General features: G+C 29.9%; 1 protein-coding gene across 8 annotated transcripts in view; it reads right to left on the minus strand.

The window, feature by feature from the left end:
- LOC142328196 (uncharacterized) overlaps positions 1–23,622 on the minus strand; it is a 121,489-nt gene that overhangs the window by 52,494 nt on the left and 45,373 nt on the right. For 5 of the 8 annotated variants that reach the window (XM_075371804.1, XM_075371797.1, XM_075371788.1 and 2 more), the window contains 3 exons: positions 19,215–19,421; positions 17,409–17,530; positions 7,752–8,216 (listed from right to left, as the gene is read on the minus strand). In XM_075371804.1, the coding sequence (XP_075227919.1) occupies positions 7,752–8,216; positions 17,409–17,530; positions 19,215–19,421 (794 nt within the window). Of the gene's footprint in view, positions 1–7,751; positions 8,217–13,166; positions 13,283–14,287; positions 14,419–17,396; positions 17,531–19,214; positions 19,422–23,622 lie in introns of those variants that run through there. The other 3 variants (XM_075371829.1, XM_075371819.1, XM_075371811.1) reach the window with 3 other exon arrangements.

Below are 23,622 nucleotides of genomic sequence, written 5' to 3' on the forward strand. Positions count from 1 at the left end.
GTTAGTTGAGCTAACATATGAATTCTAATATATGAATTCTAACAATTCCCAACACAGCAAACCAAATGGAATACCTTATATCTAACATATATGTAAGGTCCATCACAAAACTTTGAAAAAAGTTAATACTTGAAGGCTTCCTTTTCCCCTGTTAACCTCCAGGAATCACTGTCAGGTATTACTTCAGAGAATGAATGAGGATGATACATATGAGTGTAAGTGAAGTACAGTCTTGTACAGCCTCAGGTTGACAATTTCTGAGATACATAATTAATTAAAACCTAACCACCAAAGAGTACCAGTACCCACGATCTAGTATTCAAATTTGTATAAAAGTAACTACTGCCTTTACTAGAACTTGAACACTGGAACTCTCGACTTCAAAATCAGCTGATTTGCAAACATGTGTTCACCACTAGACCAACCCGGTGGGGTAAAGGTAAAAGGCTATTAATATCTAACAACACTGTTTTCTGTTTTACAAACATGATAAAATTTGCAATGTAATAAGATTTTTTTTCATAAAGATGAAATGCCCACAGGCATTGCATTATAAGCCCAGCATTACTCACAGTAAGTATATTCACATCTTTATCTTCTGGATTCCTTCAAAGAAATGTTTATTTCAAATGGGATCAAATTATCAAATATTTTTGTACCACTTCTTGATAAACAATAATAATACTGAAATATTATTTTCATAAATGCTACTTCATACTAAAAAATATTACTCTATGTGTATTTCAATTAAAAGAAAATAACACAGGCAAAAGTATTAAAAAATAGTCTATAAATAAATAAAGTAAAGGGATTTGTCAAAATATGAACAGTTCTTAAAACAGCAAATTAATCAGCTTCTTGAAAAATGATAAAATTGTAGCACTAATGTAAACTACTACAAAATTATCCTAGTATAATTGTACTAGTAGAAAGGGAATATGCTGATGTGTTAATAGGATAAGATATTGCTAAGTTTATAAGTTGAAGGTACTTTCAAAAGCTTCTGTGGCCTTACCATATCTACAATTTTGTAACTTTCTCCAACAATAGAATATTAAGATCAATATTCTCTACTATGTAGCTGTACAAGTAGATATGAACTCAGCCAACAGGAAAAGTACTGTGCATAACAACTGTCAAATTTTGACAAGCCAAATGAAAAGACTGTTTTTGTTGACAGTTTTTCATTTTCCAGCTGGAAATACGATTCAGAATAAAATGAAATCTTAACAATAAAACAAAGAAATGAAAAAAAAAAAAATCTCATTTCGTTATGTACTAAAATATGAACAAAATATCTAAATGGATTGAACACAAAACCTTTTGAAAAAAGTGAAGAAAAAAAATAATAACTGCTTGTTGTGATTAGTACATGCATAGTAATAGAAACCAAAAATATTTCATCAGTGTAAGAAAAGATGACAAACATAGAAATAATGAAAACATTGATTATAAACGAAATTCATTATTTGCTAATTCACCCACATAGCATAAATTAATTATTTATTATTTCACCTACAATGGAAGTAATTTTCTTGGAAAATCAAATTACAGATAGTCAAAAATTTGATTGTTTTTTCTTCTTTTTTTTGTAAACAATAATTATTATAATGTTTTTGATAACCCAAACTCTCTCAAACAGTGTAGGAGGTGCTTCTTGAAACTGCAACCAAGTGACGTATTTGCAGATCAAATCATTACTTCTTCTGAAGTATTTCTCCAACAGGGGCATTTTCAACCCAAAATAGCATGTGAAAATACTGAGTTCTCCTGGCCTTGATATTTGTGTCTCCAGAAATTAGTAACTTTCCCTAATGGTTGATCCCTAATGGGAGTATGGTTCCCTAATGGTAACATCCAAACAGATGAATTTTAGCATAGCACGAAATTTATTATCTATAAAATGTGAAACCAAAATATCTGCAGCAATAAGTTCGATCTTCAGCAAATTATCCAAAAGACTATTAACAGCCTCCTGAACATACTGAATCAGGTGTGATTATTTATCAAACTTGCAAGGTCTGGGACTTATGTGAGAAACTACATGACACAGTTTGTAAAGATGAACCACACAACTGACTATACTGCGAGGAATTACCTAGTATTAGCAGGTATTACCAAAATCTGGAAAATAGTGTTCATGTCACTTTCAAATTATCTGTAGCTGTTGTTCTAGGTATGAGGTGACTGTATATTTTTGTTTTGGATTAGAAACATTCACTTTACAATAAATGGCAGCTCTAAGTTGGCAGTATTTAAAATAAATACCTCAATTTTAGGCAAAATAAGGATGCCTGGGCAGGAGTCAGGTTTTTATATATTCAGCATCACTTTATCCCTTTACTTTCATGTTGTCCATTATTTTGGTAAAGATAAAGATCAGGAAATCATAAGAGATCTAATATCCTAACTTTGTTACCTAGAGGGCTTTACATGAATTTTTAGCATTTGATACAATGCAAATATATTGTAGAAATCAGATGCAGTTTTTAGTCAATAAAATAGATATATTGTAGATTTGGTTTTCATCTTGTTCATGATTGATATGAGGGATCACTGCCATGAATCTCATCATCATTATATTATTCTCAGTTCAGAATCTTGGTTTTTTCTTTCATCAAGTTGTCGGCTTCTTCTGCAATTGCATGTTCAGGATTTTGTAATTTTTTCATACAACCTATTACTTTTTAGCCATTGTAAAACATATTTAACACGTTAATTAATTCTTCCAGAAAATTTTATTTTGATTTGGTATGTTATGAACTAAAATATATAACTCATGGTCAGCATTTTTATAGATTGACCCTTGGGGCATATTTTTTGCAGTCTTTTCTATTGGTAAAAGTAAATGAAACATTCTACCTTTTGAGTTTAGGAATTTTTAATTTATTTGGTTATTTTTTTGTTTAAAACAGCTCCAGTTTCTGAACATTTTGAAATGCTTTCGTGCTTGACACATTTTATCTTTGTCATTTATATTTCAATTTCTTTTGATAGGCAGAACCACAAGTTTGTTCAAAAGGGATGCAGGAAAATTTTTGATTTTTCTTGTACAGAAACAATAATGCATATTGTTATCTACTTTTATGTTTTTATTTGCAACATATTTCACTAATTCTTGTCATGCACTAGAAGAGATTTGTTTTCTTAATTTAGAAATCTTAGTAACATTTCATTTCTTGCACAGTTTTTCACATAGATTTATATGGGTGTATCTGTTGCTACTGTCATATAATCTTTAAAAGCAGCTGAATATCGCTTAAGTAAGTTCTCTTAATTTACATCTATTTCTGTTGCAGTTTGTTCAAATCCTAGAATATTATTTTTAACATATATTTCTTGAAATAAAAACCATGGTTATCTTGTAAAACTTTATCCAGCTTATCGATTTGTTTCACTAATAGCAACATTTCATACATTTATCTTTTGAACCATTTGAACTTTTTGAAAGTGCAGTGACAAAATGTAAACACAAATAAAGCATGACATGCAACTGAAGCATCTTTCTTAACAGCTTCCAACTTATTCCCAATTTATCCCAACTTATTGACATTACTGTTTATAGCTGAACACATTTGAATTCCTTTAATGTGGACATGAATATTCTTTAAAGTGCATTCTTGAATTAATGTAAAGGAAGGATCAATATACTTCTCGATTAAGTTCTAGTCTTATATTTTACAGCAATCTTTACATTTTCATGATTTTGTTTCAGTTTCTTCTTTTATATCAGTAAATACATTCCTAACCTTTCCATGGGCATCAATGATCAATGCATCTTCACCAGTTACTTCCCCTTCGGTGAATTCTTTCAAATTGCATGAAATGTTTGCAAAATAAAGTTCAGTAGAAGCACAATGTTTGGAATCACCACACAACACTTCAACTTTTATAACAATCCCTTTATTAACATAAAATTATTCAAATAGTGCCAAGATACCACTGATCCTTAATCAATGGTACCTGAATAGTTCCTTAATAGTTCCAATGGTCTTTTCAAAACAGAAACATCTTTGTTTCTCCCAGCTATATACCATTTAATAATATATTCAGCTTCCACTCTACACTGAACTTCCAATAATTTTAATAGTTTTTTCAGAAATTGAACCAGTGTATGATTCAAAAGATGCTGATGCCACATGTGCCTTGTTCTGATTATTGAAATTATGAGGCTGGATTGAAAATCTATTTTCTATTTTGTTCATGATTTTTGCTATTGCAAATTTCTGTAGTTTTCTATATCATATTTCAGTTTCACTGCAAACTTCTTCTACATTTGTAATCAGTATTAGCATGATGTAGTTTCTTTTGTTTGTGTTTCATTGTATTAACATACAGTGATACTCAATATCACAATAAAAATTATCTTTTGTTTTTGTTTTGGTTTTATCATTTCTGTTTTTTTTAATTTAAAAACCTGGATGTTTTTAAATTGTGTGGTGCTGAGTTTTCAATTATGCACACAATGACTTCATCTTGCACAGTTTATTTAGTTCCAACAAAAAAATTCAATTTTATGTTTTTTTTAGCATAGACAATAATGATTACACATTATGCTAGAGACATAATTGAGTGATTTAGGATTTATGTTGAAAGATTCCACAATCAATTGAATTATTGTTCTTGAGCAAATTCTCAGATGTCAGCATTTTTTCATGCAAATTCAGTAATAATTTCTGAAGAACCAGGTTTTGTTCTACAGCGAGATATTTCTGATTCAAAGAATCATAATGTAAATCTTATTTTCCATGTAACTGAAATACATACAAATCCAGTGGTGATTACCACTCAATTTGTATGTGGTCTGTCTAGAGGTATAGGCTGAATTGTATGAGGATGTTGGAACAGCTGTTAGATATGAAAAGATATTCAATGAGTTGTGGAAAATTGATGTAAACACATCCACGTATGAATCCATCACGACTGATTATCTTTTATTATTCTTTCATCTGCATCGCTCAAGTCTATCAAAACAGGTCTAGGTATTTTTTGCCACGTACAGCTACAGTTTTCTTTGTTTATAAATATTCATATACTTTGCTCATTTTGCATTAGCATCTATCAAAGTTTTTATTATGAACATTTTTCTGCTGTTGCACAGCATCTTTGTGGCAATCCATTCTTATAGAACTGTGAAAAAAAAACCTGCTAAAATTCTGTTTTTTGTAATTTACAATAGAATTTTTAAATGTGCTCATTAATTAAAATTCACAATAAAATATAATTATTCAGTTATTCAAATATTACATTATTTATTTTCTTATTCATTAATTTAATTAACTGTTATAGCTTAATTTCATTAATTTAACTTCAGATTGTAATAGTGTATTTGTTTTATAAATTTATAAGTATACTGTTTAATGTTTGTTTGTTAATTCACTATTTGTTTATTAAAATTCAAATAAATCTGTTACAAAACTTAACCTTTACTAATAATAAAGGTAAATTTTTATTTTCTAGAATTTTATTGACAGCCTAAATCAGTGATCCCAACCTTTTTGCCTCTGGAACCACCATAAGGTATTACTTCAGAGGATGAATTAGGGCGATATGTATGAATGTAAAGTGAGTGTATGTAGACTTGTACAGTTTCAGGTCGACCACTCCTGAGATGTGTGGTTAATTGAAACCCAGCCACCAAAGAACACTGGTATTCAAGACCTAGTATTGAAATCCATATAAAAGTAGAAAGCCTATACTAGGATTTGAACCTTAGAAACTTTAAAATCAGCTGATTTTAAATCGGTGGGCTGACTTGTAAAGCCCTGCTTTTTAATAAATTTGTATGGCGGAACCCTTAGCCTACCCATGTCTTGCATGTTAATGATATTTGGGAGTAATAACATGGATGAAGGGCATAGATAATAAGGAAATGTATAGTAGATACCTGAACAGTTGCGCAATGTAAACGCAATGAAATTATACTTTAAAAACTTTGAAATTTACCATAACATCTCAAATTTACTCTCAACTACCTTCAATGCACATGATATTGTCAAATCTTGACAATATAAAAGTTCTTCCAGCCTCTACTTTCATGGGGTTATGTTGAGCAAATTCTAGGAATTCTCAAAGGGTTGCGAATGAATAAGATATCTCTCAAATCATCCTGTTCCAAAAAATCACTTTGACACTCAGTTACAGAAAAGCCCATTAAAACACAGCATGTAAGAAAGTGTGGACAGCACCCTGTTCAGCTTCATTGTCTATCAATTTTCTGCTACAATAATTTTGAAACTGGTAAGAACAGAATGACCAAGTGTCATCTGCTAGAGGAGGGACAAAATTCAACTATGTTTTATAACAATGTTGCAGTGTCTTATTTTTATGTTAATTAATAGGCAAATTATTATATGTCAATTTTTTTAATTTATATTTACTGAACATATGTTCAATTAAAATTTACTTTAACAAGAGAACTGCTGTTTTGAGAATGCAGTTTTTAATTTACAAAATAGTTTCAAATTCATGTTCCTCACGTATTTCTATCATTTTATTTTAATTCATATTGTTATAATTGAAACTGCACTGCACTATGATTCTTACAAAACATTGTAAATGTCCAACATAGCCCTTTAGAAAAAAAAAAACAAAATACCATAAAGAACACATTTAATGAATCTGTTACTTGGCAGAGTGATAAATAAGGATCAATCAGATAAACAGCATGTTGGTATATCAAATTTTTATCAGTTTTTTTTTTACAGCTATCTAAATTTAATTTTTTGGAGAAATAGATTTTCAGAAAATATAAGCCTGTTTATTTCTATTATCACACAAATACAAATTATAAAAGAAATGACAAGTGTTGTTCTATATTTTTGTTATAAAAAGACTGATGATTCTAATGGTATAATTAAATTTTTATAATTTTTTAGCAAGACACAGCAAAGTCCACCAAATTATAGGGCACTTAGTAATAATATAAGGTGTTTGAATCAAACATTGGCTTCTCAAACAAAACACAATCATTTAAAATAAGAACATAATAAGCGTTCAGAAAGGTCTAGCTGTTATCACATTCTGTAATCGTCAAGAGATTAAATAGTGTTAATGATAAAATGAAATAAATCCTCGCATTCCAGTTTAAAGGCCATCCACAGGTCCAACCCTCAATGAGTAATACTGAATATCATTGATTTACAGATGCTCAAAGATGAAAGAGCTTTGAGTCAGCTAAATCATGGTACATACAGTTAAATTGTTTTGTTCATATGAGAATTCAGTTCTGAAGTTTTGTAATATTTCATAAATTTTAATATAACCCATTAGTGGCTTCAATACACCCTTTCAGCACTTCACTTGTAATTAACAAATGTTGCTCATTTCTAATGCCTCAAGAACACATTAGCTCACATTCAGTCAATGAATGATTATCAATCCTAGTTGTCATTCAACATTTTTTTCATAGTATAGGAACTGTAAAAAACAACATTACAAGGTATCACAATTAATAACTCTACTATAAATTCAGCTCTAACTTACAGACTAAATGAATACGAATAGTCAAATTACTCTTCTATAGTAATATTAATTAAAACACACAAAATGAAAACATGTTAAATTTACAAAACATAGTTCATATTTCTGTATGCTATAAAGGAAAGTAACTAAGTCTAACCTACGCCATAAAAATCCAAAGTTGAAATAGACATAAGACACGATAAAGTTTGGAAGATTAATTTATCATTAGTTAATTAAAAAAGAAAAAATCATATTTCAAAAGAAATAATTAAAACCAAGTTACTTACTTTAGGAGCAGGTGGTGTTGGTTCTCTTACAGGATCAGACGATTCAAAACCAGCAAAACCACCTCTCTCACTTTCTACACCACTATCTACATCTTGCTGTGTTACATCATCAGTCTTATTATCAGCAGGCTGATTGGTATCCGATGCATTACTTCCATCATCCTTGTTATCAGGTTTATCTTTGTATTTTTCTTCCCTGTCTTCTTCGTTGTCATCTTCCACATCCTGGTCCAATTCACTAGTAGGACTTTCAGACTCTGGGCCGGCTTCATCTCTCTCATCTTCATCATCTTCACCAGCACAATTAAACGGTGACTGAGGCATAAATCCTTCAGGTTTTAAAATTTCTGATGGAGTTGGACTTAATGCAGTTGATGGCTGCACAGATTCAGAAGGAACTGTGGCTGAAACTTCAGAAGACATTGTACCACTTTCAAGATGAATGGAATTTTTAGTTTTGTAAACCTAAAAAAAATTAACAAAAAATAATAAAAAAACGAACTTCAATTAAACATCATACCAAAAACTATATGTAACATAAAATAATACACAAGCACCTAATAGGTTATCAGAGCAACTGCTGTACAAAATTGTATGATGTTAAAAAAAAGTTTGTGTCTGATCATCCCCCAGCACGTTGAGGGTCATTCAATAACACTGGAGAACCAAAAATAATTATTTATTGACTCACGAAGAAGAATATGTGATTCTGATGTATTTTTTCTCCTGAATTCAAATAGGATTTCAAACATTTTAATACTTTCTGCATTTTTAACTACACAATAATCAAACATCTGACTCTCCTAGAAAGTAAGAAATGACAATTTTCTGCTATATTTCACTTGTGGAGCATCCGTCTTGATGGTCCAACAATAACCAGCCAGCGTATTCCATTTGCCTTGATATCTCTTTTCCATAGCTGAAATCTCCTGATGAAAGTGTTCCCCGTGCTGATAACTCACTGCCCCAAGATTTTTTGAGAAGAAATCTAGGTGCGAATGCAGGAAGTGTACTTTTAAGGACATATTGCAACCCAAATTTTTATAAGATGTTATAAGATTATTAACAAATCAAGGTAATTTTCCGCCTTTCGATTTCCAAAAAAATCTGAGGAACATTTTTGAATGATTGCCAAGCTGCTTTCTCTAGTGTATCAATAGTTCTTCAAACTTTTCATCATGCATAAGTGTTCTTATTTATGGACCCACAAATAATAATTACTTCTTTAATTTTTGCATCACTAATTTTAGGAAACTTCTGTTTTAAGTATGTGAAACCAGGACTTAATTGTCCATAACTTGATGAAATTCTTCATTAATCCTAGTTTGATATGTAATGGATTACACAATTGGTCACGTTTCACATTTTTCTGTTCAGGAATGAGTGATTAGCATTTAGGCAATTCTTTTCTAATGAAATGGTTTTTTCTGTCCCTACTATTCCACTCACACAAAAAACAACAGTACTTTGTGTCACCAAGCTGCAGACCAAGAATAAGTGCAATTACCTTCAAATCACCACAAATTTTCCATCATACACTGCATATTGAAATTTTTCCAATATAAAATTTAAAGTTTTCATGTTTCTTTCATACTAGCAGAGTGAGCCACCAGTACTGATGGGAATTTATTACCATTATGCAGAAGCACAGCTTTTGAATTAAATTTAGAGGAATCAATGAACAAGTGCTATTCTGTTGGGTTATGTTCATTACAAAGTGTCTCCATAAGAGAAGAAATGTCATTACAAAACACTAAGCCATTTTCTTCAGAAAATATTCTTTAAATTCAAAGTTTAAGTTCAAAATTTCTAGTCAGCCAGCTTATATACTGTAGATAGAGCAGAGTAAACCACCAGGAGTTGTGTGCAGTATGGAGCTGAGTGAATCATACAGAATGGAGTGAATAACCAGGAGCCGAGCGAATTGTACTGAGGTGTCTCAACATGCTGCCCATAATTTAATACATCATACGATAATATAATAAGATTGAATATAAAAAATAACAAACAAGAATAATTAATAAATTAAACAACAGTTAAAAATGTCCCAGTCACTGGTAGGTGGTAATGGACATATCTTGACCACGGATCTATTACAAATCCCTGTCTGTGTATGAATTGTAGCTACTCGAATGAGGTTGTTGTCTGGTCCCGGATGTATATCATCAATAATGCCTAGTTTCCACTGCAGTGGTGGCATGTTATTCTCTTTTAATAAAACTAGAGTTCCAGTTTGAAGTGATGGATGCTCAGCTCTCCATTTGGAACACTGTTGAAGTTGAGATAGGTAATCAGAAGACCATCGGTGCCAAATGGTCTGAGTACTTTGCTATGCCATAACTAACTGCCATCTATTAAGCCTGTTAGTTACATTAGGATTAGGTAGAGAATTAAGAGGACTACCCCTAGAGTTAGAGGTTGGGGATCAGAGGAATTTTAAGATAATTATGTATAAAGGGGGGTGAGAATTAAGACAAGCTTCTATTTGGATCAATACAATAATGAGCTCCTCAAAAGGTTAAAGCTAAATTTCCTACCACACGTCTTAAATGATATTTCATTGACTTTACTGCAGCTTCATATAAGCCTCTGAAATGTGGTGAATTTGGCAGAAAAGTGTCATTAAATCCTCTTTGCGAATGAAAAGTTTGCTATTTTTCTATCTACATTCTCATTATTTAAAAATTTACACACTGAGTGAAGTGAATTATTGGCTCTAATAAAATTCATCCCATTATCATTGTACAGTTTAGAACAAAAGACCTCTTCTTGAGACAAATCTTCTTAATGCAGCTATAAATGGACCGATTTATAAATCGATTTATTCTAAATGTATAGCTTTGGTAGACAGGCAAACAAATAATGCAACATAACATTACCTACATACACATTACACAACATAAAGTTATGCAACATATCCTAATGTTTGAGCACCTCCCACCATGACGTATTAATAAAGGTCCAACGTAGTCTACTCCGCAGATAGTGAATGGCTTCTAAGCGTGGCATTTTGGCAGTTGTCCCATTAATTACTGTGACTGCTTTGCCTTGAATCGAAAACATGTAGATATTTGTGTAGAATTGATTTGATGATGCTTTTACCATTAATTATACAATATTTATCACGAAGTTGAGAATGGAATAATTGAGATCCTGCATGCCTAAGATGTTCATTTTTAATTATTAACTTTGTTAAATTAGATTTAGGCAGAAGACTGATGATAGGATGCTTCTTGTCAAAATTCAAATTAGATAACTGCAATCTTCCACCCACTCTTAGACAATTGTTTGTGATTTTTTAGTCCTGTTACCAAATTGTTAATGTCTGGTAATTTTTTTCTAAGAAAGGGAAATTTTGTTTTGTGACACAAAGATGGTAGTGCTACTCAACCGGTATAGATACGGCAGTGTGAGTTGATTCTCCTTGAGCTGTGTAAACTTTTGTACCATTTCCGGTCATGTTATGAACAGAATGTCTTTTACCATAAAACGAGTTTTCATTCTTGAACAATATTTTGCTACGAAATCATACGCAAGTGTAAAAGAATCATTTCAATTAAATTTGTTGGTGTTCCTCTGCCAGAAAAAATGTTAGTTTCTAGGCTAACAAACCGATTTCGAGAGACAGGTAGTGTTTGCGACCAACTCGCTTGACAGATGACGTTTTAGAGAATGTAAAAACAAGATTGCTTAATTCACCATGGAAAAGTTTATGAAAACTTTCTACGCAAGTTGGTTTGTCATATTCGAGTGTTCAGATAGCTGCTAAAAAACTGAAATTGTATCCGTATCGCGTACGATTAGTCCAAGAGCTTCAGCTTCCAGATTTAAACAAGCAATTACAATATTGCCGTTGGTTTAGGTCTCTCGTAAACGGAATCAAATTTTTAAACACAGTGTTCTTTAGTGACGAAGCTTGATTCCATCTTGATGGTTATGTGAACAGTCTAAACTGTCAAATTTGGGCAGTTGAAAATCCTAACGCTTTACAAGACAAAACTTTGCATCCTGAAAAAATTGGTGTGTGGTGTGCTATATCTCATCATCATATAGTCAGACCCATATTCTTCGAACAGACAGAAATGGTGAAGTATACAGGAATATTGTGTGCCAATTTATGTCCTTCCTGGAACCTCAAGAACGGTATTGCTGGTTTCAGCAAGACGGCACTACATGCCACACGTCTCGAGAAACCATGGATTTTCTGCAAGAGTTCTTTGATAATCGAATAATAAGCAAGGGCTTATGGCCTCCAAGGTCCCCAGACCTCACATCTCCTGACTACTTTTTGTGGGGCTATATTAAGTACGAGGCCTTCAAAAACAATCCTCACACTATTATGAATATTATGACTAAATCATGAATATTTCCAATGCAACTCTTAAAAGGTTTCTGCTAATATGCTGAAAAGAGTCAGTGCGTGTATAACCACACGGGATGGGCATTTTGAGCATATTCTTTAACAATTATGTAAGTAATAGCTTTTTATTAAATCTCTTTTGTAAATAATAAATACATTTTTTATTCCACCGAAATTTCCCTTTCTTAAATTACATTTAAAATTGGGTGACAGAACTAAAAAATCACTCTGTAGTATTTATAATCAGGAATGTGGATAACATTATGAAGTTCGATGATTCAAACTTCTTGAGCAGTTTTGCTAGCCTAACCAAAAAGAACCTTTCCACCATAAATTATTTTGTACTTTGAATGTATTCATTCCAAAAGATAGTATATCAGAAGGTAAATTACTATTTATAGTTAAACAAAGCACAAGAGCAACTTTTTGAATAATTTTGATAAAAGTGCACCGCATAATTCTAATTTTGGTATGGAGATCTGTTTTATTGGTGACACCCTTGATTTTGTGCAAAGGAGATTGACAGATTTTCCTGATCAACAGAACATAGGTATATAAAAGCACCGCAGCCATCTTTCAAGGCATCAGCAAATCCACAAAATTGTAGTCAACTATTTTTCCTATCCCTTTAATCTTAGAACTCGAACTTTCTTTATAAATGGAAGCTTTTCATAGAGATCAGACCAAATATGAAGGAGATTTCCTGAAAGTATATCATCCCACTCCAATTTCTGAAGCTATAATTTTTGTATAAATGTCTTGTATAGCAAAACAATTGGACCAAATAGGCCTAATGGATTGAATTTTGACAAAAAGATTGCTAAATCTATTCGTTTAGTGAACGAACCATTGTGATTTTGTAGTTATTTGAAAACTAAACATATCCTTCTGATAATCCCCGATTAAACCTAAAATTTTACTATTGTGATTAGAGAAATTAAACATGTAATTAGCCACTGTCCAATTCACCCACAGAATTTAGAAGCACAAGCTCATTTCAAAACCATTTGCGTTAATAAAAAACAGCTTGTTTAAAGATCGAAAAATTACTTCACCTTGCAATTGTATTGCTTCATTTAAATTATCACAACCAGGTAGGTCATCCATGACTGGACGAGATGAGACTGACTAGATTCTAGTGCTGAGCCGGCTTATATAGTGTACATTGAGCTGAGTGAAGCGCCAAGAGCTGTGTGAATCATACAGAGCCGAGCAAGTCAAACGGAGCTATGTCTCAGCATACTGCCCACCATAATTTAACACATCTTACAATAATATAACAAGATTGAATCCAACAAGCTTGGCAACTAGGCTGTATCATATGGCTGCATGTTATGCACTAACAATAAATGAATAGTAACACATATTTAATAAAATACAAACAAATTATATTGAAAAGAAGGAAAAATATGGTAAATATTTTTACCATATTTTATCATGTGAAAAAATATGGTTTCACATATAAAATATGTGAAACCATATGTAATCATATGGTGCCAGACAGCAGTGCTGCCTGAACAATTTGTTACCAAAAAACTTAATGTTACCCTCATTTTAACCCTTTCAACACTGAATTTTAAATAATCCTTACTTAGTATGCACTTACACTATAAAAAGAACTTTTACACAAATTTTCATCAATTTATCGTAATAGTTTTTGCTGGGCGTTGATCATGAGTCAGTCAAGACATCTTGTTTTACAGGTACAGATATGTGTAAACAAACATACACTTAAAACAACTTAAGGATAGCATTTAATAATACTTGCCTTATATAACTATTATTGCAGTTCTCATATGCATCATAAGATAAAACAAAATAATTACAGTAAATACTTCTACATGTAAATACCATTTAGATTCTAATTATTGTAGCTTTTTGGACTTTACATATCTTGTAATTATTTTAATTGTTTGGCTGATGATATAGTTTGAAAAACAGAAGCGCTACAGTAAACTTGAGTTTTGACACACTGTATTTTTGACACACTGTAGTTTTGACTGTATTTTAGAGGTTTAAAATAATGTAATAATATAATATAATAATATAGTAATAGTATAATATAATAAAGTAATAATATAATAATTACTTTAAATAATGTATAAATAAGACATTTTTTAAAAATATCAATATTAATACATTAACTACTTAATAAAGTAATAGAAAATTTACTCACCATCTGAGATATATATTTCAGCCCTCAGACCACTTTCAATTTACTATCAATTGTTACTACCAATTTACTAACACTTTCTATTTAATACCATTACAAATTCATCTTTTTATTTTTAAATTAATCTTACATTACAAATTAACTAGTCTACAAAAAAAAAGAAGTTCTTTCTGTTACAAACATTTAATAAGGAGAAAGTTATTCTTTTGAACTGATATCAAACCTGCAAACCAAAATTGAATTGAAGCCAGTAATTTTTAGTAACACGGATTTAAACAAAATACTGACAAAGAAAGAATTACCTACCCATGTTATATATTTTCTAACATCTCCTTTTCATTAGTTTTCTCCTGTATTCAACCTCTGGAATATAACTTTTCATTCAATTCTGCCTCAAAGTCTGAATACTTAGATAATTACTTTACGTATCTGTGGTCCAACAAATATTCCTTCTTTGATTTTTGCCTCACTGATCCTGGGGAACTTGTTTTTAACACAAAAGAAACTTGGCTATAATGATCTACTGCTATGACAAAATCTTTCATCTCAAACAAAGTAAAATGGTGGTATACACAAATTCTTCAGATTCACAGGAGTTACAAATAATATTTTTCTGCCCATCTATAAATGCTTATCTCTTTGGCTAATCGTTTTTAATGTTATGTTTTTTTTTTGTTTCTACTGTCCCAATTGTATAAAAACAAAAGTACTTAATATAGCCTACTATCCTAATAAAATGGAGCATCATAATAAAATGGCTATTACCTTTCTCTATATACGTGCAAACAATAATTTTTATTCTGCATCATCAACAAAAATGTCATATTATCCTACATCTCCATTTGTGTTGCATAAGCAAGAGGAATTGATGGTTTCTCATTTCCATATAAGGAGGATGGCTTTCAAGCTTGTTTTAGAGGAATCTATAAATAATGTTCACTAAATGAAGCCTGTAACTGTGACTCCAATCTAGACAAATTAAGACTACATAGCGGATCATTAAGTTTCGCTTAAGTAATTTTGTGAAGTTTACTGTTCTCACCTTGGAAATCTGGATTCTATTCATCATTGCTTTCTAAACCAAAATAGTCTTCTTAATCATCAATATTTTTTCATAACTCCAAGTTTCTGGTGGAACTGGAACAGCCAATTCTTCACTTTGCGGAATAGGTTTTATGGCTGAAGGAATGGAATATACAAGAGATTTCTGGAATTTACTTGTGATGTTTTCATTTTTCTATGAAAAATAACAGTCTGAGTGATCCATAGGTTCCCTCCAAACCATAGTAACAGCAAAAGGCATATTTACAGTTTCTCACTCAGCCAACTGCTTAATAAAGTTAAATATAATTACAGAAAAATGTGATTGGCCTAATACTTGCCCTGATTTCCTATTTTACACCAAAAGTAGAGTTTATATGTTTTTTTTTTAACCACTGGAATAGGTTTTCTTAAAGATATTTAAAATTTAAGATGATTTACACAAATATAAGGCATTTTTATATAAAATATAATACACATAAAACATTATGCAAGAGCATGTAAGCATTGCAAAAGGAATACACATCTTATTCCAGATATAAATATGACCAATCTTGCAATGGTTTTAGCATGAAAGCTTGAACAATCTTCTGGTCAAAAACGATTATCTGCTCTGGGTCATTCCATAGTAAAAATAGCGACTGAAATGAATATATCAATTATGATCTCATTAAGAAAGGCCATTAAATAAATAATATTACTACAATAAACATATTGTTCCTACAAGAAATGAGACACGGTAAACAGTTAGTACTGATGTCATTTCATGATTAATATCATATTAGTCACACTAGTCACTTCTCCAAATTATTCCACTCTGAGGCTTTTATAAATATCTTCAGACATTTATATTCAAGTGTTTAATTTTAACAAAGAAAGTAGTACAATTACAAAAATGAAGCCCTAAGGAAACATTTTGAGGTCATATTTGAATTCAGTGTGAAAAAACACAATGCCAAAAATTATCCGTGTAACAAAACTCTCATAAAGCAGTATAATTGAACTATTAACATTTCATGAAAAAAAAAATTACTATCTTTAAAAGCTATGTTATTCTTTGGAGCCAAACAGTTAGTCACAGGGTGCAAACAGCCAAAACATAATCCTAATCCTTTTGCAGATTTCAACACGATTCAATAAACTATGAACTGAATGAAACCCATTTTCAGGATGTTTAATTTTAATTCTAATAGTAATGTAAAAATAGGTTCTAATGAAATTGAAGTTGTTTCGTAAGTGCACAGAGGGTTCATGAATTTTTAAGTGCTACAAGTTTTTTGTTTACATTAGTTGGAATTTTTCACATGTTTCTTCTCACACCACCTGCTCCAGCATTAAAGGTAACAAATTTTTCATTCAATATAAACTTCACAAGTGCATCATGCCTTCACCACTTTGTCTACAATCTATATTTTTATATCATTATATAACTATTTTTAAGCTATGTACTGGAAAATAATTGGAGTTTGCAATTAAAAGAAAAAGAAAATAAATATATGTATACATCCAGAAACTTCATATTAACTGTTAAAGCTATAAAGTGTAACTCCAAATGTTTTCAGCAATGTGGTAATGGAATGTGAACTGTAAAATACATCCTTAATTTATTAAAAACCTTTTTATATATGACACTAATTTAGAATAATGATAGAATAATCTTATTTTACATGAACCGAAAGTTTTATCATGAAGAAAAATAAACAAAACTTACAAGTGATGATTGAATAGTACATTACAGCCTATCTCTGTGGTGCAGTAGTAGCAAATTCTGCCTTCACCTGGAGGTTTGGATATAAGTCTGTCAGGTAATATTTCTTAAATTTTAAAGTTTTTCACATAGTACACCACTATGTGAAAATACCATAATTCATTAACATTCATCACAGTAATTATTATTGGAAGTCAGCCTATTAATATTATATGCATAATTTACAATATTGAATAATTTCAAGCTAAGTCTTATTGTCTTCCCAATTAAAAGTCCCTACTACTTGTCCTTAATAACACAAGCAGTATTTTTAAGAAATTTTTTCTCATAATACAGTTACAATTATCCATTTATTTAACTTACATGTTATCTCACCTGGAATATAGCTTCTGCTGAATTAGTTGTTTTCAGCTGTTTAAGCTTACGTATAACTAGACGTATGGGACTTCTATGTTTATCTTCAGTATTGACTGTTTTCTTTTCCTCTTCTCGGATAGCTAGATAAAAAAAGTCATTTAATTATTAATATTATATGTAATATATTAAATAGTAAACACCATATATAAGAATTAAGTATACTTACCTTAATAATGTTATTACCTCTTATTATACTTTACCTCTTGTTTAATATTTTTCTCAGTTCATAAGATTACACTATTTTCTATACAGTGGTACACAATGTTATATATTCATAATTTATGTATAGATATAAATGCAAGTATATGTTCGTGTATGTATATGTTTATGTATGTGCACATGTGCGCGCACTATATACAAGTACAGAAAGACAAAGAACAGACATTCACAAACACAATTATAAAATAAAAAACATATATTTTATTAATAGAAGACATCTTAACATCTAAGAAAACTCATCTGAATTATTATTATTATTCACTTGGGCAATAGATATGTGAAACACAGAATCTAAAATCAAATCTGAATTCATTGGTTATGATCAGATGCAGATGCAGTAATGCAGATTAAGTAATCAGATGAAAAAGTTTTTTTTTTTAGTTTCTACAATAAATATTATTTTACTACTACTGAATTAATTACAATTAACACTAAATTTTATTGTTATGTTTGAAATCAAAACTAATATTGGACTAAAAACAAAAAAATGTCTTTCAGTGTTGCCTTCTTTAATAAACAATTACAATTATGGTTCATAAAATATTCACACACGCTTTTATATAACACAAAAGTTTGTCTGGTTATCAAATCTAATTAACTTTCCAGAAAGAAACCCTCAGTGAGAATTTTTACAAAATAATCTGAATAAAACTTGTTCAACTAAAACAAGTTTTAGTATAAAGAACACTGGTTAGTTCAGGTTGAACATGTTTATTTTACTGCTCTAAAAACCTTTCTTTTAAAAGCATCTTCAGTTCCTGATTCTTGATATAAAGTTCTTTCTCCAGTTTATTTTTCTGTATGCTAAATTCAATTGCTAATACCAATATTATAGTTGTATTTTTTTTTTTTTGCAATCCCAAGTGTCTTATACATTTTTCACCACAGTAATATTCTATTTTTTCACTTCCAATTTTATGTCAATCTTTTTCTCTTTTCTACATCTGAATTCTCTCTCCAGAGTAAGTTTTCTTAATTATGTCAGTTTTACTGAATCCACAACTTATATGTTTTGTTTGAGTAGATATTATATTTTTAATTTTTTTCCAAGCTTTAACTTTCAATCATTTACACAAACAGCATGGTAAATTAACTTTATTTAGAAAGATCAAGACATACTTCACAGAAATTTATAAGTAATTATACATGAAATATGTGAACCAAGACAACATCATACTTATACTAAATACATGAATTATTTAGTGATCACAAAGCAGGAAGGACAGATTGTGCTGTCTTTTTTCTAATTTAATGTCTTCAGAGAAAACAGCAGAGGAAAACAAAGTAATTTTTCATCCATTTCTATATATGCAAACAAATGCCTCACATTATCAGGATAAAAATGATTGTAGGTACAAACCTTTAAGTGCTATGTTCAAATTGGAATTATTAATTTTTATTAGTAATAATAACACTTTTTGCCTAAAGTAATGAAAAGCACAATTACTCCACAGAGAACAAAAAAAATAACAGAAAATTAGAAATATAAAACTTATAAAATAATTAAACATTTGAAACATATTTAAAATGATGGAAGTTACTTACACTTATTAAACTCGCTAATATTTACAGTCTGCCCAATTCCTTCTGGTAATGGAACAACTGACACTCTTAAATCCCTTATGTGTTGAAGGTGATGTGTTATAAATTTTCTGGCCGGTAATTTATCAATGTTACATAAGAAACACTTGCTCTTATTTGTAATCTCATGTCTGTAGTGGTTATGACTGCAAATGTAATAAAACGTGCTTCCTGTAAAAATAAAAGGAGCTTAGATAATTTTCAGTTCTTTTGACAAAAACAAAATACTAAATAAGTACAAAATGTTACACAAACACAATCCCAAAGTTGAAAATTCCAATGGATCATCAACAGTGATGATGCTGAGGTTTAGTTTCAAAAAGTTCTTTTTTAGTCAATGCAGACTTGAGTAGGCGCTATTGTTTTTGTTCAACAAGGAAAAGCTTTTGTAAAAAAATTCAGAACAAATGACATTTATCGCTGATAAATACAATATGGGAAACCTACAATCTTGCAAATGTCATTGACTGATCTGCGTGTCTTGCAGAATGACTTTATACATTTGATATACTTTGAGATGTGTTTTTGGTCAAAGGATGATAAAGAATCATTAAAATATATAAATTTATGTTATTCTCCATTACAAATTTAATGCACAAAAACAGACAACAGACAAACTACATAATACACAATACAAACCAGATTTACAGGCACATAAAGCAATTGTATTTATATGATAATGATCCTGAAAAATATAACTCAACAAAACCAAGCAAAACTTTCAAAATAACTGAAATGAAAATGAATTAACTGATATTTCTTTGTTTAGATTTTGAGAAAATGCCCAGTTTAGGTCAAAAAATCAAAAGTATATGATAAACCAAAATAAAATAATTTAATGTGAAGAAACTTTATGCTGATCAGTGAAATAATCAGAATAGAAAAAAGCTACAGTTTCTCATTAATCTGCCTTCTGAATAGAAAAAGACCTCTACAACATAACTGAATGCAGAAAAAAGTAAGGAACTCTGAATAAATTTCATAAAATTGTATAAGTAAAGAATAACATTTATTTTCATAGCATCATTATTATAATGCACAAAAAAAATAATTCATTATGTGTAGGTTTATTGAGAGAAAAAATCAATCTGAAAAAGTATATAATCAAAAGAGAATAATACATAGTATTATTTATGCAGTGTAGTTTTACTTAACAGTTTAAAAGTTTGAGAAACTTTTAAGAAAGTAAGTTCCAAAAAATTTTATGTTAAATTATATTCTCATGAAAAAGAATCTCAACAAGGTCAAATTACTTCCATAATTCATCATTTTTCAACATTAGGATTTTGAAGACAATCAACTTTCTCGTTAGAAAACTTCTGTCATAAAGACACTAAGTAAAATGAACTACATTAGGATCCAATCTGGAGATAGACAAGATAAATTCTAACTTACTAAAAAATGTAAAAATTATAAATGCATTTACAGGATAAAACACATTCAGTTTAAGTTATTAATGTGAACAACAGTTTTATAACCTCACACAACCAGCCTTAAGTAACAATTTCTTTTCATTTCCAACAAAAAGATAAGGGAATTCCATTTTAAAGTGGACCACCTGCGTAATATTTATAATAATAAAAAATATTTGATCACATTTTTATTATCCCATTTCCTGATCAGGTGCAACCTGTTTCTCATAAGAATGGGATTTTTACCAAACTTGTTTTATTCTGTTAAGTATGTCACAAAAAATTTTTATAACCTTTACTACCCAGAAGGGCAAAATAAAAAAAAATAGATAACAGTGATAGATAACATCTGGAGTTCCCGCATTTGAATCCCAGTCAGACATGGCATTTTCACACACACTATGAATCATTAATCTCATCCTCTGAAGCAATAGCTAATGGTGGTCCCGTAGGTTAAAAAAAGAAGAAAAAAGTCATATGGTGTCCGCATAATATTTTTTGAATGTGTATATATATTTACAGGTGTTTCTAAAATGGTTGGCTGGCTATACTTCTTCGGATTCTACTTGCAGACAAAAAATATTCTTAGAAAAATGGCAATTTCTCCTTCGTTCTCTCTCTGTCTGCCATTTTGTTATTTTTATATAATAATTTATACCTCAAGTTCGGATAGACGGATCATATTAATATTTGGTAAGCATCTTGGTAATAAAATTTTAAAATTAGCAAAAAATCGGTATTTAACTTTGCAAATTACAAAAAGGCAGCCATGTTTATTTTAAAAATAATTGATTTTAATTAAAAGCTTCAATTAATTTTATTGCAAGTTATTTTTTTTTTTTAGAGGTTTTTAGATTCAATAAAATGACATTCTTATTCTTATTATTAACTTCTTTTCTTTTAAACAATTTATTTTAATTAAAAGGTTCAATGTAATGATTACAAGTTAATAACCTACAAAAAACCTTTCTTTAAAGGTTAATGAATCCAAAAAACCTACAAAAAACCTTTAAAGAAAGGTTTTTTGTAGGTTTTTTGGATTCATTAATATATTATTATTATTATTATTATTGCTGACAATTTCAATGTAAACATCACTGCATAAGTAATACTATGTACAGTTATTCTCTTTAGATTATATATTTTTTCACACTGATGATTTTTTTTCAATAAACCTACACATAATGAATTTTTTTTGTGCATTATAATAATGATACTATGAAAAGAAAATGTTATTCTTTACTTCTTATTCAATTTTATGAAATTTCGAGTTCCTTACTTTTTTCTGCATTCAATCATGTTGTAGAGGTCTTTTTCTACTCAGTAGGCAGATTAATAAGAAACTGTAACTTTTTTCTATTCTGAAACTATGGAGTAGTTAGTCAAAAGATAAGAGTGCCTTAGGTAGAGTTATGGCACATGCTAAGGAAGAGAAAATTCTATGGACAAGTTATTAAAAACCATGTTTGTTAGAAACTGTAGGTTAAAAACAGCAAATTAAGAAATTACAAATGAAGGAAAAATAGTTGGAATCTGAGTAAAGCAAACCGATGTGATGTTACCAGATCCTTGTTATAATGAAGACTAATATAACTTAAAAATGTTAGCAGGAATAAAGATCAGAAGCTTCAGTTTTATTTTCATCTTAATGAATGCAACTCTACTTAACTTTGTACAAACAAAAGTAATGACTTCCTAATCAATAGTTTTTTTTTAACTTCACTAAAATTTAATATGCTGATTTTATGAAAATAATTTCTACATACTACAGAATATATCATTATTCATTAGAAATTCCCAAAAAAAGGAAGAAAAAAAAACATTAGGATTTGTTTATATTTAATCACAGTAAAAATTTTATAAGAGTATAATTTTTTTTAATAAACAGAAATATAATCCATTTTTATTAAAATGTAATCCCATTTTAGAAAAAATAAAATGACCTTACTTAAGAAAATGGAACTATTTACTACATACTTTAAAACCCCAAGAAAAATAGCTGGGGAAAAATGTTAAGGTACTTGAGAGTTATTATCTCGCATGACTGCAATAAAAATATTTCTAACAAAAATACTCTGTAATTAAAAACGAAAAACACCTCAAACTATATCATATGTTTCATTACTTAAACACTGTTACAGAGAACTTAGTACCATGATAATCAACTCCATAACCAACAAAAATTAAATAAAAAAAACCAATAGACATCATCACTATGCCTTCACCAAACAGAAAAACAAAATCAAAATAAAAAATACATTTTGTAAGCTTGCTTAAAATTAATCAACAGCTTAAATGGAAAGTAGAATATATTACTAAATAAACTGTTAAATACTCATTTTAATCCGCTGATTAAAATGATTATTTAACAGTTAATGCGCGCCCAAAGTAATAACTATCAAATATTATAATTACTTCAATAAAGCTGTCCGTTTTACATAGGTAAGAAGCACATAAAATATTATGCCAAAATTATGTTGAGTATCACGTCTCAGATTACGAATAAAGATACATTCCGATGAAAATTAAAAACACACCATAATAAAAAAATATGTTCAGTGTGACAGAATTTAACTTCAGTCTCACTCATAATCGACAAAAAAAACTTTTACTCTAAAACATTGCAATACGAAAACTGCCGGCAACCGATTCACACAATATCTACTATCAACTAACCTCAAATATGGCAGCATCTCTAAATAAAAATAAAAGTTTAACTCTTAAAATCCAATTAAGCATTCTGTTCTCTATAGAATGTTCTCTTTAAAATATTTTATTTGTAAATATTTTGACAATTACCTAAATATCATCAACAAACGAGGAGTCATGCCGACACATGTTACCTGCACACAAGCCATATGAATATCGTGTTTTGTTTACGAGCACATTAATTTCGGCGTAAGATACAAAGTTGATAAACAAATTTTTTAAAAACCGATCTCAAAAACTTCACAAAAAAT

The sequence above is a fragment of the Lycorma delicatula genome, chromosome 1 (genome assembly GCF_047948215.1).
Source record: "Lycorma delicatula isolate Av1 chromosome 1, ASM4794821v1, whole genome shotgun sequence".
Classification (NCBI taxonomy): Eukaryota; Metazoa; Arthropoda; class Insecta; order Hemiptera; family Fulgoridae; genus Lycorma; species Lycorma delicatula.